Source organism: Girardinichthys multiradiatus, chromosome 22 (assembly GCF_021462225.1).
Source record: "Girardinichthys multiradiatus isolate DD_20200921_A chromosome 22, DD_fGirMul_XY1, whole genome shotgun sequence".
NCBI lineage: Eukaryota > Metazoa > Chordata > Actinopteri > Cyprinodontiformes > Goodeidae > Girardinichthys > Girardinichthys multiradiatus.
Window position 1 is genome coordinate 30,282,475 of NC_061814.1, and position 27,648 is coordinate 30,310,122.

General features: G+C 36.3%; 1 protein-coding gene across 1 annotated transcript; it reads left to right on the top strand.

Annotated features, from left to right (window-relative positions):
• Nucleotides 1-975: 975 nt before the first annotated feature.
• Nucleotides 976-27,250, top strand: LOC124858943 (neurexin-1a-like). Its single transcript, XM_047351287.1, has 7 exons — nucleotides 976-1,102; nucleotides 2,007-3,341; nucleotides 23,147-23,164; nucleotides 25,809-25,838; nucleotides 26,526-26,537; nucleotides 26,957-27,004; nucleotides 27,246-27,250. The coding sequence occupies exons 2-7, from the start codon at nucleotides 2,630-2,632 to the stop codon at nucleotides 27,248-27,250; spliced, it is 825 nt and encodes a 274-aa protein (XP_047207243.1). The 5' UTR covers nucleotides 976-1,102; nucleotides 2,007-2,629.
• The last annotated feature ends 398 nt before the right edge of the window (nucleotides 27,251-27,648 follow it).

Genomic DNA, 27,648 nt, shown 5'->3' on the forward strand with positions numbered 1-27,648 from the left:
ATAACCACTTCTTAGCATGTTCCCCCACTTAATAACTTTACTCAAATGAAAGGTTGGATTTCTAAAAAAAAAATTAGATTTTGCTCCTGCAATTAAGGATTAATTCATTTAAAGGCTTCTTACACATATTTACAATAGGAAAGGATATGTCACTGTGCTTATTTCCATATTATATTTCATACATATTAAACTAAGTTGTTTTCCAGTCAAACAATTCGTTCGAACAACAATTTACCAAAAAAGCAATTATACAATAACAGGGTACCCTGCTTGACACTTTGCAACCTTTCGGCTCATTCATCTAAACCACAGACTATAACCTAGTTAGGATGTTCTACTTTACATTGAATACTGAGTTTTTTGTTGATCCACCGTATCAGTTCATCCGATCTTTCCTCAAAAGTTGCTCCTACCATAAATGTCCGTGGACCGATGCTCATGAAGGCAGAGACGCTGTCCAAGGCACCGCATTCTGCCCCTCCCCAGTAGATATCACGAAGAGACACGTGATAAACGCTCTGTCTGTGGCTCCTGACAGTCGCTGGATAAGCTGAACAGAGAAACACGATTGCACCTCTTCTTCCACAGAGATAACTGGATATTTTTTTTCGCATCGCGCAGCTCACCAACTCCATCCATTCCTATTTGATTTATTTAGTTTTTCTTCTATTCATATTGTGAGTCACATTTGGAGGACAAATATTTCAGGTAATTTCTGATGGCAAGCTTTTAAGATTTGAGCGGAGTTAGAGTGAAAGTGAACACATCTCTCCCTCTCTCACCTCCGAATTTCTCGCTCTGGCTGATGCTGTGATTCACTTGAAAGCAGATCTTGATCGTCTAAAGAGGATGTTAGACACGGGTTCTCCGACAGACGCGGACATATGGATAGTGCTGATTATTTGGAGCTATTACAATCGTTTCTTTTCCTCTTCGTGCAACTGTTTAGGGGTCCCGTGGAAGTAGAGGTCTACGCGCAAAGGTAGAAGAAAAGGGCATGTTATTTCAGCAAGACATTTCCATAGTTGAGTAAATGATTAATCCCACAAATATGGATGAAAAATTATCCTGAAACGGCTGCGTTCTAGCGTAAGATTTCAAGGTATGGTATCAGAGGATTGGGCTTTTTGACAAAACGTGAAATTCCGATGATCACATTTAGGAGATAAAAGCAATTGTGGTATTTTATATGTATCGCTGACTTATAGTACAATTTACTTAGAGCTTTCAGTCTTTTTAAAGTCCATTTTCTAATTAAGCCAGCTTACATTCTTTGCATATGTTCCCTATTTAAAATGCCACAGATAAATGAAACTGAGTTTTCGTTTCTTTCTCAGTGTAACACTCATTGTTATTTTAGATAAAAAAGAATAAATGAAATTGAAAAATTTTGAAACGACAAATATCAGGCTATGAAAAGTCACAGTTAGGGATTGTGACTGAGACCCGGTGATTTTGGAGAAGGTGGTTGTATTGGTGTGTGTTGGGGGGCAAACACAAACCGACCATTGAGAATCAAGTGACGCACTTTTAGCGCTCAGCCGGGCAGAGCATTCAGGGCATGTTTACCGGAATGCTGATGGTAAATGGTCTATAGATCTTGTACCGCCCGACCTAATTGTAAATATTCCCCGAGACAGGATCAGAGGTATGCATTTTTTTTTGTCACACTTTAAGGATATTGAGACCGAAAATGTGATTGTTTTGAACAATGAGTGACTCTTCATAGAGTTAAAAAACAATGTTACAGAAATATACTTGGCCACTGTGATCAACTAATATGTGTGACTGTCAAGTGCAGCAGCTTGCTTCCTGTAAAGCCCTGGTGATGGTAATCTAATGATAAAGCTTGTGCTTATTGTGACAAAGGCCTTCCTGGCTATGCTTCAACTTAATCACAGTATTAGTCTTATTCTAGCCTGAAGACACTGCCAAAGTGGACTTGGAAATGGATATGTTGAAAGTGCTGATGCTGTATTAAATCAGCTTTTTTTTTTCTTTTGCAGAGTGCACCGACATTAAGGACTGCCTTGACAGGCAAACTGCGTCTTATGCTGAGTTTATCAGCCAACCTGACTCCTTATGGCATCTTCCCTCTGTGCTAGCTAGGACACGGGGTGGAATGCCCTAAACAAGGCTTCCAGTGACTTGTCAAGAAGATGGACTTGAACATGAAAATTAAAGCTGCCATTTCATCTCAAGTAAAACCCTGCACACACAAACTGGCACCAGAAAAGACTATTTCATAATTACATCAGTTAGACAGAGTCTGTGTGCCCAGTGGATATTTGAATCTTCTGCTCCAACTACACTATGGCAGAGAGGACCTTTGCACAGTTCAAACTGTTTTGGCGAGTACAGTGAGATATTTGGCCACTGGCCTGAACAAAATTAAGTAATGGTGTTTGCTCCAGGAAATAAGTGATAGCTAAACCTGTTCTCATGTAAATCTGTGCTAACATGTAATTTTATGACCTACAATGCAGTTCACACCTATAAATTCACCTAGGTAGTCATTGCTACAAAAAACGTTTGTCACTACTGAACCAACAAACTTTTTTGCATAACCTAACAAGTGAGTTCAGAAGATATTAGTCCTAGTTACAATATACAGAGTTTGAATTACACAATGGTTGTACAAAAGCTGCATAGTGCCCATTTCCTATGGGTTGGGATCCTCATATGTGGCTTCATGGAAATAGGCACTTGTCTAGAATTTACAGGCACTGAGGGACAGTGGGCTAGGTTTCCAGTGTGGAATGCTTGTTGTGAAAGTGAAATGAGCTTCAACATGAAAACCAAGAGCTCCCATGGGCTGCTTGTTTATTTTGATGATGAGGGATTTTGTGACTTTTTAGAACTTCTACTAATAAACAGCAAACTCAGCCTTCGCTACTCAATCTTCTGTGCGGAGCCTGCAACTGTGGTGTCTGACACAGCGCTCAACGACAGCCAATGGCACACCGTCACAATTAGGAGAAACTTTAAGAACACAACCCTTGCTGTGGATGGCGAGATAAAATGGGTGGAAGTGAAGTCGAAAAGACGAGACATGACTGTTTTCAGCCATTTGTTCATTGGTGGAATACCGCCGGAGCTAAGGTCCGTGGCGTTGCGCCTTACGTCGGCAGTTGTCAAGGATCAGCCTCCTTATGCGGGATGGATAACAGATATAAAGGTCAACAACACGGAGTCTGAAATGATCAACAGCGAGGGTGTGTTAATGGATGTCTGTGGTACAGCTAACATGTGCTTAAATGGAGGAGTCTGCAGTTTAAATAACAATGAACCGACATGCGACTGCTCTCACACTGGCTTTCAAGGAAAGGACTGCAGTGAAGGTAAGACATAGACTTTGTTTGTAACATACATTCAGCATATCATGTTCTTCACAGATAACAAATTATTCAAACTTGTTTAACTCAACATTAGTCCAAAAGTAATGGATTCCCTTCCTTTATCTGGGTAAGTTCTTGTTGTGTGCTATTGATCTGCTATACAGTTGTTTGTAAAGTTAAATCTCCTTGAAGGCCTCATTAGCAAACAATGCAGGTGCTTTTCATCCCCCAAAGGTGTCCTCCATAACCATAAAGCAGGTCTGCGGGGATCCGTTGACCTATGAAGTATCTCCAATGAATTACTACAAATTAAAGAGCAATGATCGTCCTCACAGTAGATGGAGTAAACATGAGGGGTATCATTGATCTCATAAAACAAACTGGATGATGGCAATAGAAGGGAACCCAGACACTAACAGGGTGGGGTTTATGGATCAGCTAGAGAGGATCACAGTGTTCCTCAAAATGCACAGTTGTTTTTGTAAGCTTGACATTAAACAGGCCTTTTGTAAGGTATTATCTAATGAACTATTAGGTATATAATTTAAAAAATGTAGCATTTCAATTTCAAGTAAAAAGTAACAAAAAGTAAAACAAACACACATACATTAATAACATATTAACTTTTATTCCAACATAATGGTGATTTTTTTTCTATGTAGCATTTTTTTTCTATGTAGCATGAATGTTATCTGTTTTTATGGCTTTTTCAGAACATAAATCCTTTTAACTGTAAGCCCATTGAACCAGTCCTGAATAACTTAGATCTATAGAATATGGAAATTATTCTTGATTAATTCCCGTTTGTTTTTTAGAGTAATATAAAACAGTACCATTACCTGCAAAACATACTGCAAGCTTCATACTGTTATTGTTTATCAGGCTTGATTGTTTGGATGTAAATGTTATATTTTTCATTTTTACAACCCTTATACATTGACACAATGAATTATTCCACCTATAGTTCAGGATTTTTTTTCTACTACACCAACATGCTAGGCCAGAGGAAATAACCACTTTAAACAGCAGCTGCAGTTGCAGGCTCATGGAGACCAATAAACAATCAAAATGTTGGGTGGACCATGTGTTAAATGTCCAAGTTGGATTTGTGGTTGATTTGCCTAATTCAACCTTAACATCAACATTAATAACAATCTTCATTTTCTGCTATTTTGATGTAACTATTGAGAGGACTGAAGCAGGGCAATATACTACAGTTGCTACTTCCAGCTGAATTCATAATCATCATGTCCAATTTAGTTTATGCTTTTATATTATGAGGTAAGGTAAGCCTTACCTCATGCACCACATGTAACTCCTGTTTTCCAGTGCCACTGGTGCTGATCAGAGGTCAGCTGGTCTGAATGTCAGGCATTCACAAACATTGCTTGTTGTGTAAAAGATCCACCCATCCATTGTCTATAATGACTTATCTGTGCAGGGCCTCCAGCAGTCAATGATCTCCAGTGGTCATTGGTTGAGAGGCGGGGTACACCCTGGACATTTCACAGGGTGTTTTCAAAATAGCATTAATAAATTAATATGCTGATATTAGAGCTTGGCTTGGTGGGCATACTGAGTAAATTCTTTGATTTGTGTACTTAATCTCCTTGCATTCTCATCCTTCTAAAAATATTCAGAATAAATGATGAAACATTTACTGGATGTATGCTTTATCTTGACATAAGCCTGTGTTTGGGTTGCATAAAACCAAACCAATTATTTTAGAGAACCAGGTAATTAATGGCTTTAGCACAAGCCCTGGTGAAGCCCTGGAACCACTTTTGTAGAAAAACCTTGTGACAGGCTTTCAGCGTCTCACTAGCAGGAGTTTAATATAGTTATAGTACGATATTTCTTTATAAAAACCACTCTGCACAAGTGAGATCTGGCTGCGTTACCATACTGTATCAGTTTGCATTAATAAATCGTGATCAAAACATAACTGTGGCAGTAAATGTGCTTAGACTTGCCAGTAATGTTTGTGTGGTTTTCATTATAGCTAATGGCATTTCAGAACATAGTAATGACTTTACCGTTTGAAGAGGACCTAAAAGAGTGTCTAAACAAATCTGTCTCAACACTGAAGCATCAGTAATATTCACTGCCCTCTCAGTTCTAATATTAGGTGGTATTGTTGGTTATAGTCCTAAATGATCTCTTGAAGAGTTAGGGTCTTGTGGTCATACCAATTGGTGTTTATCATAAAATTTTCTATGAATCAGATGAAGAACTTGTAATTGTCATAGGAAGCTATTTACATAACATAGCAAGACCTAAGCACACAAGAGTACTGAGCAGAATGCATTTTTTGCTGTGTTGAGTGTTGAACATTCATTGTCAGATGGGATTGGAGTCATTACAGTGATGGCCTGAAAGCTTTTCCTTATTATTTAAAAGCCCCTTTGAAAATCTATATCATCATAGGGCGTTAGCTATAATGGGACAAAACTTGTCCTGGGAGCTACTTAAACATGCTTGTAAATGAAGAAATTACTATGCAAATTTCAATTTGGTGAAATGACAAAAGAGTGGCATGTTTACCTCATTCTTATGGTCTAAATTTAGCATTGTGCATCTGTTCACTCAGTAAAAAATATTTTCATTTTAAGTATGAACCCACTTTTCTGACCTGATTACAAACCAGCAATCTGTGTGATATGCTGATGTCACTTTTCTCCTTGTGTGATACTTCTGGCCTCTTAGAAAGAATTATGGAAATTATAAGACAAACTATTATTCTCTCACATAATTAGGAATTGCCCCTATTTTGTAACATGTTAGAGCTGGTGCTACATGAGTTTCAAGATAAATTCTGTGGCCATGATTGGTCTGTATTAACAGTTTTTTTTACAATTTAATAAATTAAACTTTATTTTGTTGCTTTTCCAGGGAGAAAGGAAGAACATTTCACATCTACTAAGTATGACCCAAAACCAATTTACAGTTGTTAGCTGTTAACTTCGCTTTATGGAGCAGAAAAGAGGAGTACAACAAGACCTTAACATATTTTTTGATTTAAAAAAAGTTGCCTGCGGCTGTTGATGGGTTCATAAAACGAGTATAAAACACAGTCCTATAAATCTGTAAATAAGAGCACTTTTACAATTAGCAATACACAGTTGGACAGTATGTACAGAGGGCATCCTGAAATTGACAAATTAGAATACAATATATGATTACAATAATGGACCATTCAAAATAAAAAGTAAATATAGTGTTGGCATATTATTCTACCTATGTAGGAACAAATAAATAATCGCAAAAGTAACCATGCACCTCTTGGCTGCTTCTCTGACTATTGCTTTTCTTGCCCAACATGTTAGTTCAAGTACACATGAAACACAGAGGCACTGGTCCAGTAGTATTACTATATTAAAGAAAAAGAGAAAAAGAGTTAACGGTAGCAGTAGTTCTTTTAATGGCCTCATCTAGGAGAGGAACAAAACTAAACAGAGGAGGTCAGAGCCAATAGTAAAATCTATGTGAAACAGAACATATAGTTTAGTAGAGGGAAAGGGTTAAACACAGAAATATAGGGTAAATGTTATCATCTTTAGTGAGAGAACATGTTATTGCCATCAATAGTTCAGCTGATGGATACCTGCAAGAAGATGTCACAGCTAAACTGAAACGCTGCAGCAGGTGTAGCGATTACAAGGAGAAAAAAGCAGAGATAGAACCTAAAGCACAAGAACAAAATTGCAGATGATGAATAATTTGAGAATAGTAGGAGAAACACAGACAAAAACTGGGAGCTGGTTCAACAGGGAAACCTGATACCTGAATGATCTGGCATCTATGGCAACCAACAATAACTCTACCGTATGAGAAAAAAGTGTTCCTTTGGGAACATATTGAAGTATCACATCTCTAACATAAGATGGACCTCGATTATTAAGGGCTTTATATGCAGGAAGGAAATTTCATAATTCTAATCTGGATTTAACAGAACTCATTGAAAAGTAGATAAAAAATAATTTATACTCTTAATTCTTATCAGAGCTATTGTTGATTTTTGATAAGCTAATGGCTTTTTACTGATTTTAAACTTTTCCACAAATTTATTCCTGACCTGTCTGATGTTCCTTGGTTTTTGTGATTGAATTGTTCACCAAGGTCATTTAAAAAACTGTCAGGCCTTCACAGTGGAGCTGTATTATGTTGATGAATAAATAGAAATGCATACCACTTTTTAAGGTTTTAATTGTAAAAAATGCTTAAAACAATGATTTAATTCTTTTCCCAATTATGTGCTACATTCTGTTGGTCTGTTGCGTAGAATCCCAGTAAAATACATTGAAGGCTGGCAGTGTAATTTGACAAAATGTGAAAAAGATCTAACAACTGTATAGAGAATCTCTTTGCAAGATATTGTCAAAGTATTACTGGACAACTGCTGGCAACCTCTTAAATAAATCATCTCCTCCCAGTCAGTATCAAGCAGTTACAAGTGGAAGCTTAATTTAATTACAAAGAGGTCAAAACTGTTCTGTCATCTTCTTCTAGAGTACATTATGACCGTACAAGGATTTGGCTGCAGAGTATATTGAACTTCAAAACGTATCCGTTGATTAAATAATTTAAAAGCTGTTGTGTTACTTTGATCAGATGAAAGGATTATAGGATTTGCCACCAGACCTGTCAACTTCTCCCCGTCCAACTGAAAGCATGGACATTGCATGACATCAAACACAAGCATACACACATATACACAAATCCCCATGATCGGTTAAAACAATTATTTAAATGCACTACTCAGTCAAAAAGTTCCCCCTGAATCTGTCCTTTTGTTTCTCATTAGAGAAATAACATAGATGCATTGGATAACAGCGTACTTTATCATGATAAAATGGAACCATGTTTACTTCATCATACACTGGCCTACCATAAATCTGAAAAGTGAGAAAGTAGGGCATATCTCATCTTGGATATCACAATATTTTTTTTTTTGCCCTCTTGTGTTATTATTTATTTTTAAGCAATTCAGCAAAAAAACATTCAGTAATTTACATTATCTGTAGGCAGTACATACATGGCTTATTATTTTATAGCATGGCTTCAAGGAGACTGTGGAGATACACTAAAACTGACTTCACTAATTACAGGACTAAATAGTAACATAACTTACCATATATAATTGACCTGTGAATCTTGGTAGAACTCACAGCTCAGTTAGAATGCAGGTTTTCAGTTCACAATTTGATTGAGCTCTACATGCATCTCAGTTAAGGGTGTAATGGGACGTACTGTATATTCATATCAAACCAACATGGTGCAGGAATCACTCGAGGGTCCAGTCAGAGGAAGAATAGGTTAACCTACTTAAGTTTCATAGAGTAATGACAGGTGATCATTACTAGTTTTCAGGGGAGATAGCAGAACTTAGGATGGTTAACCTACCAACCAAGCAGTCCACACCAAAGATATGTAAAAATGACTTAACATAATTAGGGCATAGACAGATGGCTGAAAAGTCCTTCCAAAAAACTTAGGTTTGTGTGAAATATGCATCAAATTGAACTAGTGGTACACATGCGGCCATCTTGGCTATGTGGTGGTTTGAGACGAATTTGCAACAATACTCTGCAAGGGGTTAGTAAACACCATTAAATGCACAATCAATCGCCACCAGACTAAAGAAATGTCACTAGCTTTTAAGCACCACCTATGTTCAAATAAACGTGGGTAAATGTTTAAGCCTATTTGTTCACAATAGGAGTTGTTGTAGTTGGTTCTGTTCTTCCTTTTTTTTGTCACAGGTTTAAATTATATATTTTGAAACAAACAATTTTTTTAGATGATGAATGGATAGATATGGCCTATTGGGTATTGTTTAGTTCAAATTGTATGAGCACTTTTTTTCAGATTTTAATTTTAATTTTAATTACAAAGTCACAAATTCTGCCTTGCTTTACATGACTGCTAACTTACAAGGGTAATTTATTTTTCAAAGGCAAAAAAAACCTAGAGTTGGCATTTGTTTCTTTTTGATTTTGTTCTGTACGCATTTTAGACCACTAGCCCTAAAGCCTAGGTATACACTCACTTGCCACTTTATTAGGTACACCTTGCTAGTACCGGGTTGGACCCCCTTCTGCCTTCAGAACTGCCTTAATCCTTCCTGGCATAGATTCAACAAGGTACTGGAAACATTCCTCAGAGAGTTTGGTCCATATTGACATGATAGCATCACACAGATGCTGCAGATTTGTCGGCTGCACATCCATGATGCGAATCTCCTGTTCCACCACATTCCAAAGGTGTTCTCTTGGATTGAGATCTGGTGACTGTGGAGGCCATTTGAGTACATTGAACTCATTGTCATGTTCAAGAAACCAGTCTGAGATGATTCGTGCTTTATGACATGGGGCGTTAACCATCAGAAGATGGGTACACTGTGGTCATAAAGGGATGGACATGGTCAGCAACAATACTCAGGTAGGCTGTGGCGTTGACATGATTCTCAATTGGTACTAAGGGGCCCAAAGTGTGCCAAGAAAATAGCCCCCACACCATTACACCACCACCACAAGCCTGAACCGTTGACACAAGGCAGGATGGATCCATGCTTTCATGTTGTTGACGCCAAATTCTGACCCTACCATCCGAATGTCGCAGCAGAAATTGAGACTCATCAGAGCAGGCAACGTTTTTCCAATCTTCTATTGTCCAATTTTGGTGAGCCTGTGCAACTTTTAGCCTCAGTTTCCTGTTCTTAGCTGACAGGAGTGGCACCCGGTGTGGTCTTCTGCTGCTGTAGCGCATCTGCCTCAAGGTTCGACGTGTTGTGCGTTCAGAGATGCTCTTCTGCATGCCTTGGTTGTAACGAGCGGTTATTTGAGTTACTGTTGCCTTTCTATCAGCTCGAACCAGTCTGGCCATTCTCCTCTGACCTCTGGCATCAACAAGGTATTTGCGCCCGCAGAAATGCCGCTCACTGGATATTTTCTCTTTTTTGGACCATTCTCTGTAAACCCTAGAGATGGTATTGCGTGAAAATCCCAGTAGATCAGCAGTTTCTGAAATACTCAGACCAGCCTGTCTGGCACCAACAACCATGCCACGTTCAAAGTTACTTAAATCACCTTTCTTCCCCATTCTGATGCTCGGTTTGAACTGCAGCTGATTTTCTTGACCATGTCTACATGCCTAAATGCATTGAGTTGCTGCCATGTGATTGGCTGATTAGAAATTTGCGTTAATGAGCAGTTGGACAGGTGTACCTAATAAGGTGGCCGGTGAGTGTATATTGAACTGTGATTTCGACATAAACTCTTTTATTCCCAGCATCTTGGTGACCCATCACAAACTAAAGGTGACCGTGCAATCTTTTGTGTCACATGTAATAACAACGGCAGTTTAACGGTTGCAGGACAGGCAGAAAACAAAATGGGCGAGCAAGTAAAACTACTCCCTCCTTAATTTTCACTGCACCACTATAATTCAACTTTACACAGTGTGTACTGTTATGGCTTGTAGCTTTGTTAGAATGCAGATATACTCAGTAAAGTTTTTGATCACAACTTACTTCATAAACCAAAGATTTCATAGTTTTTTCACAATGGAATAATTCATACTTCCTTTGCTCAGAAAGTTGTCAATCTTTTGTTGATTTTATCTTCTGTCAATTGTCTGGAAATACTAATGCTACTTTTCTTATTTTCTCAGTAGACTGACAACTTATTTTTACAGAAGCTTCAGATGTTAGGTTGAGTTACAATTGTAGTGGGATTCTAATTTTATTGGTATTTCATTGTTTGGAGACGGATCATACAAACCACAAGCATTTAAATCCTTTAGTTTATATTTTCCATTATGGCTATATAATCCAAAGTGTATGCAAATTTAAAGCATTGTGAGCATTTTAATTACTCTTTGCTAAGCTTCACTGTCAGAGCGCACCATAGACATTAAGGCAAACAAATATAACATTAAATCAGTATGGTATAATAAGTTCTCCTGTATTACCAAAGCAATGTCTTGAGCTTTAGTTTACATATTTTTGTGTTTCATTGGTCTCTTTGTGGAAGGTATGTTATGGTATTTTTCTTACAAATTAATTTTCTTCAGTTACTATGAAACTGTCTTAACAGGGCTTCCTATGCAAAACAAGAATTTGCATGCCATTTGATGATTTAATTTAAATCTTTAACCTTTCACATCACGTTTATGGTATAACTTCATCTGTGTGATATAAGCTCTCTAATAATCATGAACATTGCCATGATTACTGCCTTCTTTTTTTCCTTTACTGTATAACGCTTAGCTAATTGGTGATTTCTAAATTACATGGCAAGATAGCCAAGAACTCAAATGTCTCAGAATGTCATAGGTAAAAAGATGAAGAGGATGACGATCTCTACATGGAAACATACAGTAAATTGTTGTAAATTTTCCAATACTTACAGACTGGAAAAATATATGGAGCTTAAGAAATCTCTTTAAAGGCTGAATTTAAGGACTGTTTTAACAAGGTTAGACTTTATTTGGTTTTTGCTTTAGCTTTGTTCATGTTGCCGGCATTGAACATTTTGAGCTAAAAAGATTCAAAACTTCAAAACTGAAAACTGAAAAAGATTTAATACAAAAAATTGTGAGTTTTATATTGTGATGAATTTTTTATTTTATTTTTACTTATTTTGACTATTTAATACAATGATCTGTCCCCTCGACCCAAAATTGTGCTTTCAGACCAAAGCCGTACTGGCCTGAGAGAACATCTGGAAGTACTCTGTAGTGTCTCATACCAGGATGTTGTTAATGTTACATAGACCCTAGTACCCTTTTGGTTTGGCAAAGGGAACTTTGTGGGTTGGGTAAGCTTCCCACAGATGACATTGGATGCTGCCCGATTGGCATCAAGGGAATTTGGTGGCCTGGAAAACGCATTATAGCCTTTCGTTCTGTTACTTTACCCCATCTGTGGCCATTATATTGTGGCTGATTATGCATTTTTCTGCTTTATCTCTGACATCTAAACTGAATATGCAAAAACAAGTGATTAATGCATACATCTGTACAAACAATTGCACTTAATGTATAAGTAGTTAAAGATTTTATGAAACAATCATCTGCCTTGTTCTGGTAGGGCAGACAAGGAGAAGTGAGAGCCCAGAACGCTTCATTGTCAATCACTTCCTTAAAAAAATCACAGTGGATTTTGGACTTAGAAGAGTGCGGTGCTTTCTGGGTGCTCCTTTAGATTTCAGTTGATTTAAGTACGGTTCTACACAAATACTTGATTTCACTTATTAGCGTTTTGTAGTTTCCCCTTGTGCACATATGAATTAAACAGCTGAGAAATATTGTGTGTAACAAGTTGAATTGTTAATGTGAATGATTACTTCTGTCATCATGTCACAAACCACGTGACTCCACTGTATCTCTGAAAGTGTCATTCTGCCGAAGAGACCTCCTGCCGCTTGGATCGGACAAAAGCAGATTAATAGTATACTGCTGTCACCGAGTCCAGACAGATATTAGGATCAAAAGATTAGAGGACTTTTCAATGAGGATTTTCTTTTTGTTTAAACACATAAACTACAGACTGTCAAAGGGTGTTTGTAAAAAATTTTGACACCCCTTTGACAACAGTTTTTTTAATGATTTGTTGAATAAAAGACAATAACAACCCTATCTTAGTCAGATGCAGAAAATACACATATAAGTTATAATAAATAAATTTAAACCTCTAAAGCATATAAGTTTTGTGATAGACCAAGACAAAGTTCCTATGTGTGAAGTAGAAGGAAAACAATACATGGTTTTAGCTTTCTTTCTACAATTCAACAATCTTGTCATACTTTCATTGAGTCAGTTTTTTGGAGTCCAAAACAAATACATGAACTCTGTGAGGGAACAAATTTCTCACAGGGACTCTGTTTACTAATAAGGTGATCTTATAGGGGCCCAAAAGAGTAAGAGGAGCTATAAACATGTTTTTCAGATTGTTATTTGCAAACATTTTTGAAAACCATATACAGTCATACTTAATAACTTAGAATATCCATTCCGAAGATATTGTTTGTCAGATTAAATTTACCTGTTGAAAGTAACAACCTTGAAGAAGGTATTAAACATACTTATCATTAAGCCCACATTTCTAGTTTTCATTGCTCTGATGTTACATTCTAATCTATTAAATCAGATATTGTTTTAGGGTTAGTGTTGTTCATTAGCTGTAAACTGATATCAGCCGAATTATTAGATTTATATGCTTGATAACATCATTCTGTGTGTAATTAATCTATATAATGTGTTTCATTTGGTCAATAAATTCACTGTTCAATTATTCTGATTTATTGAATATAACTGTATGTTCTATTCCTTTCCATTACTCAGTTATGTCCCACTTTGTGTTGGTTTATCAGAAAATATTGTTATAAATAAATGTAGGTTTGCAGTTGTAATCTGACAACATGTGAAGAAGTTCAAATGGTGTCAATACTTTTGCAAAACACTGTATATGTGTATTTTTTGCTGGCATATGAAGCTTTTTGTAAAACATTAGCTTCAACATTTGTTAAGTAATAGTTTCATTTCAACCACTGCTGTGAACGTGTCAAACAAAATCTGACAGAATTAGAAATATTTTCTTTTATTTGTTTATCAGATTTAAAAAATGTCCGTTAAGACTTGGTTAGTTCTGTATAAAACAATATTTGCACTGGCAGATTTACTTTAAATTAGTAATTAAAGTTGACAGTTGATGATATTAGCATAAATAACCTTTGATGCTGCAGTTTGGGCATTAAACTCATGAGACTAATCTGCAATTCCAAAAAACAAGTAATTAGTGAACCTGCATAACCTGAAAGGACTGATACTAATGATCAAATAAAGAAAATATGTTGTAATAGTCAGTTTTACAGACTGTGTGATTCTGTTACTGAATAAAGTAAGTTAACATGCTTTGACTTCTACAAAGCAGTGGCTAACATATTGAGGGTTTTTAAACTAAAAGAGAAACATCTTCCTTCTTGTTTAAGTTTTATTCTGAAAATGCAATCTAAATTTAGTTTTTGCCTAATTCAAATGGCACTATTTAATAATTTAACATATGACATATTTTTAGGTACTTTTAATTTAAATGTATTTTTATTTATTCTGAATTATGTGGATTTATGGTAACAGTATTCAGAGCGGAGTTGCATGTAATGATTAGTATGCTTTATTAATGTATGTTTTAGCCCAAACTCAAGAGCCACTATTCAGATAGGGATTTGTCACACATCAAAAGTATGAGAAGTGGAGACTCATTTTCTTAAGGACATCCTGTGCACAGTTATACAGTTATACTGACTTAAATAGTCACTATATTGCACTTTGTAGGAAGCTACAAATATGCTGAGCCTACACTACAAACTTTCCGCTTACATTAATTTCTTAATGCCATCTTTCACTGCTAATTCTTTTGCGTCGCAAAAAAGATTGACTCCACAATGGTAATACTATCCTAGATATCATCAATCCTGGGATTAAGGTTATTAGAACTTCTGTATAAGCTGCTCTGATTATCCTGTTGGATCACTCCAACCCGTAAGATGTAAAAGAATGAAGAACACATCTGCTCACACAATCCTCTCTAACGGGTCTGTCTCTTTGGAGATATCTCGATTGGAATACAATGTCCACACACCATCTGCCCTGAGAGCTTGTGAGTAGGGGAATAATAGTAATTAAATCACAATCACTGATGCTGTTCGAGTAAGAAATAAAACTAATGATAAAGTGGGTAATGGTGTGTGAGTGTGTAGATTGATTTAAAACTTTTCTTGCTTTTAAAATATTATTTTAAAACTCTTTTGAAGTCACAGTTATTTACTATCTAGCAAGCAAAACATATTACTTTTTAATATAGACCTCCTTAAAAACCATAGAGGTGAAGTTGTGCATTCGCTATAGCCGTGTCATGAACTGTGTAGTATCCCTATCCTTCAGACGTGTTCCCTACCTTACATCTAAGATTACAATGGTTTCATAATCCTGCTGCAAAACATTTTTCGAACGGTGGAAACAGTAAAGACTGTTTCTTTGTCTCATCACCTGCTTACTTCCACAGAGCCTACCCATATTTCCTGCAGAGGTTATCTTTGTATTAAAAGGGCTCACTACATTGATCTGAGAATTTCTTTTCAGACTCTCAGGAAAACCATTTCAGGTGACCACCTCATGAAGCTCATGGAGAGAGTAGTCAGGGTGCAAAGAAGTAATCAAAGCAAAGGGTGGCTATTTTGAAGAATCTAAAATATAAAAATATTTTATTTGTTTACTATATAGTAATTCCATGTGTGTCTATTCATAGTATTGATGCCTTTTGTGAGAATCTACAATGTAAATAATCATGAAAATAAAGAAAGCCATTAAAAAAGAAAGTGTATCTAAAACATTTGACTGGTAGTGTATTTGCCCTTTAACAAAAGTAGAAAACACAGAAAATGGAGAAACAAAAGATGTCTGCCATTTACTTTCTTACATCTTCGTTGATCTTCTGGTAGCTTACCGTATTTTCCGCACTATAAGGCGCACTTAAAAACCATTAATTTTCTCAAAAAATGACAGTGCGCCTTGTAATCTGGAGCGCCTTATATATGGATCAATTGGTTAATTGGTTGATCCATACTGGTTGTACACGGCGCTCTGTCAAAATGTTTCAGTACGACTGGTAAACTACAAAGCCGCACCGCTTGCAGCATTACGGCTATCGTAGTCAGGGGTGTCGACGAAGTAATAGCGGTAAACACCTGTACTGTGCTTACTCCTAGTCCAACACCACTTGTGTGTGTATAACAACCCCAAAATTGCACCTTTCAAGAGACACGCTTACGATGCTGAGTTCAAACTCAAGGCTGTCAGCTATGCAGTCGAACATGGGAATAGAGCAGCAGTGAGAGAATTCAACAGTTAACGCTACCATATTGTGAATGTACTAACGTTTGATTTAGTGCATCAAACTGTTTCTTTTACGTGTTTACTGAATCAGGGAAAAGTTCCCTTTCACGTTTTAACTAACGTTTGATTTCAACTTCAACTTCATAGACTCCAATGCATTCCTAACGTGTGGTTGGCTCTATTCAATAGAATTCTATGTAGAGGAGACCTTACCATGAGAGTGAATGGAGTTATCAGAATGCTGGTTTGTAGTGTATTAATAAAGTTTGACTGACTGACTTATCTGACTGTTTTGTCGACATTCTCTTTAGCACAGCTCCATCTAGTGGATGCATAACGCAACCCCAGTCAAACGTTTGACTGCAGTAGCTTCTATTCTATGCGCCTTATAATCCGGTGCGCCCTATATATGAAAAAAGTTCTAAAATAGGCCATTCATTGAAGGTGCGCCTTATAATCCGTTGTGCCTTATAGTGCGGAAAATACGGTACTCTAACTGAGTTCTGCTGTCAGTAAGTCAATCAAATAATGACAAATTGTTTGCTTTTAAATTCCTCTTGAATTTTCCATTTGGACGCTGTCCTATTGCCACTGGAAGGATTTTTCTAAAAAGCTGATACAAAGACAGGTCTGAAGGCATAAATGCTGCAGCAATGAGTGAATAATTAGAAGTGGAATAGAAATTAGGGAGAGTATAATTATCAACAGCTGTGGTCGCAATCAGTTTCCATCAAAGTAGCTGGTCACTTAGACCATGCATGCACATCCTCTCTTTCCCCTGTTTCTTTTGCCTCACGTAGGTAATTGAACAATGGTGAGCTGTGCAGTGCTACTCCTTTAGCAGGCAGATGCATTATGTTAGTGTTAAAAAGAGATGAGCCCCAACTCATTACTCTTGATTTGGTTCTTGGTAGCTTTTCTATCAAAGCATCTGTGAGATTTAAAGAAAATGTTTTCTGCTCCTACTTTTCAAATCAATAGGTCAATTAAAAAGAATTGGACAGCTTTGTAAAATATAAATATACATTTATTGTGATGATTTACAATGAACCTTACTTGCTGGAAATTGTACAAGAAAAATGTTTCATTTTTGTTATGTAAACGGTCACTTTTAAAACTATTCCCATTCCATTTTAGGGTTTACATTACAGAAAAAACATAATATTTATCATATTGTAACATAACATGATCACAAACCTGATTTAGTAGTTCTCTTTTGTTTAACATTCCTAATATTCCCCAAATGTAAAAAAAAATATTACATAACAAAAGTTATTGGGCACGGTGGTGGCGCAGGGGTAAAGAAACCACCCATATATGGAGGCTGTAGGCCTTGACGCAGTTGGGTTGTTTGCTTTCTATATTTAAGTTGCAATGAAGAGGACTCCTGATCCAAAGTCAAGAGAGCAAGGATCTTTCAAATTTTAAGTAATTATTTATTTAATATCAAATCTGAAATAGTTTAGAAGCTAATATTAATATGAATGTAATCACAAAGTACAAGATAAGGCGCAAATTCATTGTGTTATTGTTGGAAATCTTTGTAAACCAAAAAAGTATTAAAGTAATAAAACACCAACAAGCCTAAAGCACAGTAGTGCTTATAGAATTAATAGCTGACGGCAAAAGGTTGATTCAGCTAGAAAGGATCTCAGAAATGGCCAGATCACACAGAAAAATGAATTATATCTATAGCCGTGTGTTGTGTCTAGTGAATGTGACGCATGTTTCTTTATTTGAAATGTCAACTGGACTCCCCCTCTTCCTACAGACAGACTTCTGTGTGTTTGTGTGTGGCAATGGCATTTTGAGGGTAGCTTGAATGATGTATCGTAGTGGACTAAGCGTGGCCAGTTTTTCATGTCTATTGTATGTCCTGTCACATTGGCTTTGAACAGTTGTCACAGTTTTGAGCTCAGTCAGGGGGGTCAAGATTGTGTTTTGCCAGAATTGTATCTGCATGTGGCAAAGTGAAAAGAAAACCAATTTATAGATAAATTTTCCTACCTGTGTGTGTGTATGTGTGTGGGTTTATTTTTTTGCCTGAAAAATTGTGCACCAGATGTTTCATTCGGTGAGGCATTAAATTGAATAGACATTTTATTTAATTATATTTCTTGAGCCATAGACTGCTCTGTGTGCATAACATAATAGCGTAAGGCTATCAGAGATGCAGATTGTTAAGTTCAGATTGACAGCTGAGTGCATTTTGGTGTAGAGTTACCAGCACAATAGCACTGGGATCACTTTGTCAAGGGGATTAAATGGATTTATGACTCTGGATTAGAATATAACCAGATGGGTACATTTATGGAAAAAATGTGTGTGTGTGTGTGTGTGTGTGTGAGAGAGAGATAGAGAGAGATAAAGACAGAGAGCAGGAAAAGAGAAGAGAGAAAAAAAGATAATGATGGGGGTTGCTTTAATGGATCTTGTGAGGTGATACAGCTATTGAGGAAAAGCTTCTTTCATTTCTAAAATCACCAAATGAAACTATTCCATGTGGTCCCTAGAGATTGTTTGAATATCATCTCATATGATACAGCAGGGAAATAATCACATAATAACAATGATAACATGTCAACATTGTTCTCGGAAAATACTTTTCTAAAGGGGCTATTGAGATGGAATTTATGCTATATGTCAGTAACAACCAAATAAAACATTCATTGTTTTATTGAACGCATGAAAAAAGAAGCCTCAAAAAGACGTACAAAGCTAAGAAAATAGCTGAATTTTGTGAGTATTTACAAATCAAGCTTCCCCCTATCAGTGCAAATTAATATCAACTGTTTTAATCCAAACTGATGGCCAATGAAAATGTTTCTCATTACTAAGGTATCAAATAAGAAGCATCTTATGATGGGTAAAAACAAAAAGCTCACTCAAGGCCTTTGTAACCCTGTTTTTCCAAAAACATACCAATGGCACTGCAAACAGGTATATTTCTAAACTTCTGAATCTTTCGATGAGCACCAGTGGGGCAATAGTCTCTCTGTGATAGCACAATTTTACTATAAACTTGCAACAACTGGGTGCTTATTGCAAGATTTCCTACAGACGTGTCAAAAAAAACACTCAGAAGAGCCTCGGAAAGACCTGGAAATAGCAGGTCCAGTTTTTCTATAAAAATATTAGGTACTCAACCACCATAGCCTCTATGCACACTCACCACACAACACTCCACTGATTAAGAAAACATTTGGACATGCCAATGAGGTACTGTTCAAATGACACCCTAACTGAACTCTTTGGATGTCACTGCAAACATTATATTTGGAGGAAGAATGAATCTCCACAACAACCCATAAACACAATGCCAAAGGGCAGGTTTAACTGAGAGAACGTCATGGTGTGGAGTTGTTTCTCATCATATGGAACTGCTATACTTGATTAATTCAAAGAAGGATGAATTGAGAAATATACCAAGACCAAGACAATGATTTCCCAAATACACAGCCAATGAATCTCCCAGTTGCTTCCAGAGGAAGAAAATAAAGAATGACAAAGTCATGAATACCATTGAAAATCTATGGAAAGTAGTGGAAATCAAAGTTAATACAAAAGTCCCTTAGAAGCTGCAAAATCTATAGTCAGTTTGTGTGGAAGAATGGGCTAAGATAACACTTCAACAATGCATGCCGCCACTTCTTTCAAACAGGAGACTTTTTGCAATTGTCACCAAAACAGGTATTTCTACTATTGAAAAAACTTCCGTAAGCATGTTAAATACTTATTCCTTTTGCGATTTCACCTTATTACACATACTTTTTGTACTAATTTTGTGGTAATTTCTTTGAATGTATGGTTTACTTGGGTTATTTGACAGCTGGTGTCAAATAAATTTCAATAAAGTATTTTAAAATACATTTACTAAGAAAAACAGTTTTGTGTTCAATATAAATTTTCCTTGCTGTATGTGTATGCTACTTAATACAGATTATTAAAAAAGTGGTTAAGTAATAATTTCCCTAATCACATCAAGAAAGTAGCTTATTTTCTGTGGTTTCATGTTTGGTTGCTATTCACATTAATTTTTGTCCTATAGAGGTTGAGAATCATGTGAAGTGAATGTTCTCTGATTGGAATTAATATAGAAGCCATATTGTATGTATCTAAAGTTATACTAGTAATTCATAGCTTCAATTTAAGCTTTAAATTGATAAAAGGAAGGGAATCACTATAATTTGGTAATAATCCCACAGTTATCTTAAAAATAATTTTTACTTTTAAATTCTTCCCACACTGGTCACTCAGAATTGAAATATATAGCCTAAATATATATCACACACTGAACATTACTGCTACATCTTATAAAAATCTAAAAGTATGTGTTTCTGTATAGCAAATGTGTCAGCCTCTTTGGGGTCTTCACATCAGCAAATGTTTTTATTTATTTATTGATGGGTTTGTTTTTGTTTTTGGTCATTTGCAACTGCCAACCTCATGCTTGCTTTATCAGAATGCCTTTTATTTCAACGGCGTGCCTTTCATCATCAAAGCTAAAAAAAAAAAACGTTATTTAAACAGTTTGCATGTATATGTACTATTTGACAGTAGTATCTCATTTATATAAGAGTCCTGTTTTAGTTGGAAAATACTTCCCATAAATGTGCACAGACTAAGTATTTCATATGCAATGTATATTCTGACTGATTGTTTGAGTTTGCATTTCTTTTTGGAAAAACTTACATAAATGAGGTACTATGTTGTGTTTCTAAAGTGTGATGAGAATTTTGTTTGATCTAGACAACACCATTAGAAAGAAAATGAACAGAATTGAATTTTGCTACACTTAATCTAACTAGTGTTGTCATGTCTTTCAAACTAGTAAATAGCAGTCTAATATTTTTTGTACATTGCCATGACTTTGGTTAATTGTATGCATAGTGTCTGACTTGGAAAGGGAACCAAAGGGTATGGTAAGTTTTGGGGTCAAAGTAAAAATTGCTTAACTTGGAGCAAGAAACCATTTTGGAGAGGTAGGAGTTTATGTTGTGGTCAAAACTGGGATTCTGATGGCATGGTTAGAAATTGGGCTGATTGCAAGAACCATTATTTTAAGTCATTGCAAAATTGATGTTGCATGCCAGACACCAAATGTTGTCATCATACCATTTTTTTGTTGACTTTTTCATGTTTTATACCTAATCCTGTAGATATTTAATTCTAATTCTAATATATAACCTGACTGAAAGGACTGTTGAATGAGTATATTTTTTCCCTTTTTAGAAGCAACAAATGTTTGCTGTTACACATTCTCTTTTCCTTATTTATGCATGTTTGAACTGACATCATTTTGTCAAATTAGTATATATCCCCACATGTGGCATGATGTTTACCTCACCTATTTGCTATTACTTTATCAACGTGTATTTGTTATGTCTGTCCCCTTTAGTCGAGTAACATATTTCACAGAGTGACTTTCTCACTTGCACAAAATACACTTATACCAAATACCAAAATGATTACTTAAACAATGAAATTTAAGAGACAGTCTTCTTTGCATTGCCCTTACTGGATGCACTCAATGCTCTTTGCCTTCAGTGTTATGGCCGAATCACCTGAAAATATCTTCGAAAGATCTCACTGTCCGTTCTGAAGCATTAGAGATTTTACATATAAGTGAGTTACATAGGGCAGCTTTTTATCTGAGAAAAAAACTGTTATGTTGATTATTTTGAGACAGTAGACATTAAAGAGTTACAAAACCCCAAGTCAACTTTCTTTTTTGCAGATAAACTGTATAAATTGGGCCTTAAGGGTTTTGTATTTATGGTAACATGCAATTTTTTTACATTTTCATGTAAACTTGTTTAATTCTGCAATATCTGCCCTAAAACCATCTTAGTGCTGCCCCCTCTGGGTTGAACGGTGGCTACTGCAGTGGAATTTTCTATTCGTTCAAATGGTACAGCTTGGTACATGTCGTGTCACAGCCTGTGTAGGGTAGAAAACCATCTCACTTAGACACACACCCCCATTCTGTCCTTGCTGGCTTCAGGCATTGCTGAGTCAGCACCTTGAGCCAGCAGATTTAACTAATAAGGCATAGCCTCAATCTCAAGTTTTAAGATCTAGGTAAAATAATGTATTTTTCACACAGTTGTAGATCTACCCTATATTCTAGGATAGGCATAAGCAAACTAAGCTACTGCTTGGGGCCCGCAAGGCCACAAAGAGCGGTACATTTCTCTTAATGTAGACGACAGATCTTAAAACCTTTATCTTTAACGATAAGGTAATCAAGAACATTTTTATTTTCAAAATACATTTATGTTAGGAGATTTTTAAGACATTTCAAGACAAACTGACAAGTGTAGCAGGTGTACAGTAGAAAATATTAATAGTTTAATTGGATGTCATAATTTAATGCTATTGTAACTTTTGCTGCTTGTGTCTGTGCAATATTTAAGTTTAAAAACAGTTTATGCTCACTTAAACACTTATCTCCACAATTTAAGTTCAGTTTACATCTTCTAACAACCTTTATTCAAACTGCTTTTTATTTAATAATGTAAAGCAAATAATATTTCATCCAGTGAATTTAAAGAACTTCTTGTCAGCTCTCTAGTTAGGTACTATGTGCAACATGGTACCTAACTTGCTTGCTTAAATTTAAAAGAGATGTCTTTGATGCTTGACGGTCCTAACTCTAAGTGGTCCCTCAAATAAAATTCTATTTTTTGGCCCTATACTGTCTTGAACCAGGCCTGTTCTAGGTTACCAAAAACATTGTTATCACAAAGCGCAGAGGTACATGAATTTATATTTCCTGTTCAGATGTTACAATAGGTCACTTGCATGTAATGTTTATTGCCTTGCATGGTGACAACATGCAATGGCCAGTACTAGCCTGCATGCTGCTTAATGAATATCTTCCTCTCTCTCTCTTTGCTTGCCTATGCCTCCAGAAGACAACAATACCGAAGGTGGGTATTTTCATCCTGGGAGCTAGTTCAATCTAAGGTCTATCAAGTGAATGTCAGAACATTTTTTGTAATGGTGATGGTATCGATGTAACTTGAGTGGTAAGTGCAATTGGTCATCTTTTAATCTTTTTTTCATTGAGTTATTTTCTCTAAATAGAAAAGAAATCTACTACTACTTCTACTGCTAATAATATTAAGAATGAAATCAATCAATAAATACAGCAACCAAAGTGTTAAGAACACTTTTATTAACTTTAACATCAACATAAAAACATTATTTCCATCAAGCAATTAATAATCAAATAAGGCAATGTATAATATTTGCAAAAACTTCAGTAAAAACCTCCTGAGTAATTTTTGTCTGTATCCAACATTTTAATTTTGTTTTGAAGATTATATTTGATAACATTTCAAATCCCTCTGATACATTCAGCAACACTGAGTGCCCCACCTTTCAAAGCTTGATCTACAATTTAGTGCTTACACTGCCTCAATAAATGAATTGATAGCAGAATGGGCAGCTGGTAATATTACTTTATCTCATCCATGTATATGATAATTAAAAGAGCAACAGTTCTGAAAACTCTAAAAGATTAAAAAAGCACTCCATAAGTAAGTAAAAATTTGTTTAAGTAAAAGCCATCTACAAATGTATTTGTATTTCAGTCTTTCCACGGCTGCTGACAGTGTTACGGTTTTATACCAATCTAAAAATGTACAAAATACTGTGGACTATATGGAAAAGTGACTAAACGTGTTTTGCTTTTTAATACCTTTTTAGGGTTCATGTCATTGTTCATGTTGCACACATGCAAAACCATACAAAGGAACCTATTTGTTTACTGAGGTGGGTCTTTAGGTGTTCTTCAAATGTTCATATGCGAGCAGATCTCAATAAATTAGAAAAGCATCAAAAAGTTTTTTTCAGTAATTTAATTTAGAAAGTGAAACTCATATACTTATACAGATTTACTGTATTTTACTATGAGTGATATATTTCAAGTGTGAATTTCTGTTGTTTGGTGATTATGGCTTACAGCTAATCCATGCATTTTCTATACATGCTGCTTCCATACTGGGTCGCAGGGTAGCTGTTGCCTATCTTCAGCAGTTTAGGGACGAGAGGCGGAGTGCACCCTGGACAGGTCGCCTGTCCATCACAGCGACACAGAGACACAGAGGACAAACAGCCATGCCCACCTAAGGGCAATTTAGAGAGACCTATTACACTAACAGTCATGTTTTTGGAACGTGGGAAGAAGCCGGAGTACCCTGACAGCACCAATGCATGCACGGGAAAACATGCACAGAAAACCCTGGCCGACCCCTGTCAGCAGTGATATCAACTGCACCACCGTCTAGCTGCTTACAGCTAATTCAAACTAAAATTCTGTTTCTCAGAAATGTAGAATATTACATAAGGTCGAAAAAAAAGAATTTTTAAAGCACAAATTTTATGTGATGGCCATAATCACAGCCCAGAGATTTTCTGAAAGATTCACTGGATTTTGGAATGTGGCTGGAGTCAGTGGTTTAAGAGCCTCCATACACAAATGTTTCTAGAGCATGGGCTACAAGTGTCTAGTTTCATGTGCTAAGCCACTCCTGAATCATAGATAATGTCAGATGTGTTTGACCTAGGCAAATGAGAATGAAACTTAGACTGTTGCTCTGAGGCCCAAAGTCATTACATAAGATGAAAGTAAATTTTACATTTTTATTTTTGGAAATCAGTGTCCTAGGATCCAGTGGGAATTTTCCAGTGATGATTTGGGGAGCAATTTCACCCATTGGTAATGATGCACTGTGTTCATAAAGTGCAAAGTCAGCCATCCACCCTGAAATTTAAGAGAACTTAATGTTTCCTTCTACTGACAAGCAGTATGTAGAGTTTTTTTTTTTTTTTTTTTCAGCAGGACTACGTATGCTGACAAAGTACCAACACCTGATTTAAAAACAATGGTATCACTATACTTAAGTGACCATCCAACTGGTCTGACCTCAACCCCATAGAGAATCTATGGGCCATTGTCAAGAGGAAGATGAAAGACAACAAACCTAATAATGCAGACATGGTGACGCAACCAGGAAACAACCAGGGTGTCCTTGACACTTCTTCAGAGTCACATACCAAACTGCAGTGATGCAGGTATTCACGCAAATATAAAAAAATCAAAATTTCTTTGGTTTATTTAATATTCAAATTTTCTGAGAGACTGAATTTTGGGTTTCATATTAATATAAGCTGTAATCACCAAAATTAGCAGAAATGAAAACGTGTGTGCAATAAATCTATATAATATACAAATTTCACATTTTGAATAAAATTTCTGTGTTAATTTGACTTTAATGATACTTTTAATTACTGAGATGCACCTTATGAAGGTCAACATGACTTTAGCTTTCTGAACGATGCATATTAAGTTGCTGATGATGCATTGCAACCTTCCTTGTTTGCCTTAATGCTCATCAGACTAACCCTGTTTGTGCACCCTCCTCTTGATCCTTATCCCATTTTTCCTTAATCCCAACAGTCCTTAAGTAATACAGACATCTACTGTCAAGGAGATGCCTGCATGTCCATGTCACACAGTTTCCCATGATCCCTTGTTCTCTGCTGACTGTGCTCTTGTTTTCCTTTAAGGTCTGGCACACCTGATGATGGGCGACCAAGGTATGGGCTACCCTCCTTTTTCCTGTCATTCCTCTATTGTTCCTGCTCCCGCTGTGCTTAGAAATGTGTGAGCCACTATCTCCTGCTCAGGCTTGAAGCTTCAGATATGAGCTGTTGTCTGTCCATTAATATCACTGGAATTGTCTTTACTTCTTGTGACATTTTTCCATCTGAATTTTTTATAGGTGATCCTGCTTTACTTTTAAGTTTGTGTTTTGCTTAACACCTTCTCTTTGCATATGTAGTTAATTTTAATTTTATTAACAGTTATTATATTTCTTTTTTGTGAAATATGGGTGGTTTTAGTAAAAGAACAACTTGTATAACCTTGTTTGGATGTAGTGGAATTTGCTTACTTTTAAAGCTAATCCTCATCCGTCCTCACTTCAGTAATGCATGCTGAGAGCATCTGCAGAGACAGTTGTACATTCTGGCTTCATTTTCCCATTTGTGTATTAGAGAGTATTGTCATGGTGTAGCAGAGCAGCGATGTCACTTTTCACTTCCCATAGCAGCTGCTTATTTCCCTCCTGTCCTTGCTAATATTTGTAGCCATCAAGCCTCTCTATCCCCTTGTCCACAGTCCTTCTATTTTGCCAGGACACTTACTGGTGTCTCCTCTTCCTTTGTTCTCCCGCTTTGTTTGGAATCTGCTTTCTCCATGGAACATTTCATCAACTATCATAGGTAAAAGTAAAGGTATTGCCCTTCTTAATTCTTTGAATTCACTGAGCTTTGTGGCAATTTTTCTGGCATTATATACTCTGTATATAAGGTCACTGGCATTTTAAATAATTATTTTCGACAAATTAATTAGAGGGTTTCAAGGTAGGTGCTGCTCTCGCACTGAATTTACATGCTTAAGCTGTTGCGTTTTTTTTTTTCTTTTTATTGCATGGGATCCATACAGACTCATATGAATGTATTAACGCCACAGTCACTGGCCTAGTTCTTGTGCACAACATGCACCCAGGAGAAACTAAACTCCTTTTGTTTAAACTATTGGTTTTGAGGTTGATCATAGTGTTGTGGGCCTCGCATCCTGGCTGTGATCCTCACGTCTTCTTGCTGTGGGGTAAGTGGACTTCTGATCTTTCCCATTTGACTCTCCTCCTCAGGGCAGAGAGGAGAAACTTGGCTTGTAAGGTCCCTACTGAGCATACAAGGTAACATTTTTTATCTTTTGTTATAATCTATGCAATAAACTGTGATTTAGCAAGTTCACTTGTGTTAGGAGAATGCAGTCTTTTGCCAGTGCATGTGGATGGCTAATTGTAGAATGACATTATAATTCGCATATAGCTAATTAATGATTTACACTGTGACATTTATCAATCAATTTTCATAACTTTGACTGGACTTTCTAGTCTGCTTTTGCTTTTAAATTAAATGTGCTCTTTGTTTTAGTATAGTGTCTGTAATTCTTCACACCAAAGAGCAACTATTAGGTTATGCTAAATGTTATCTGAAACCATATACTTGTGAAGCTTCATTAAGCAGGTAAGGTTTCAAACTGACAGGTGTGAGGAATACTTTGAGCTATTTAATTTGAAGAATCAGATTTTATATGGTTTCTGCATCTTTGTGTGTGGACTGCAAAATCTTTTTTAACTGCAACTTTCCACAGTGCAGTAGAATAGTAAACCTTACAGGTGGTCACAGACTGCATGTGCTAAATTAAATGCGTGTAGTTTAAACTGAAAATGTACATATACTGTAACAGGGCACAGAAACATTTTCTCTTCACTCTCTGACTTTAAATTAGAATACACCTTTCCTGTTTTAGGACCGTGGGGATTATCAACAATAT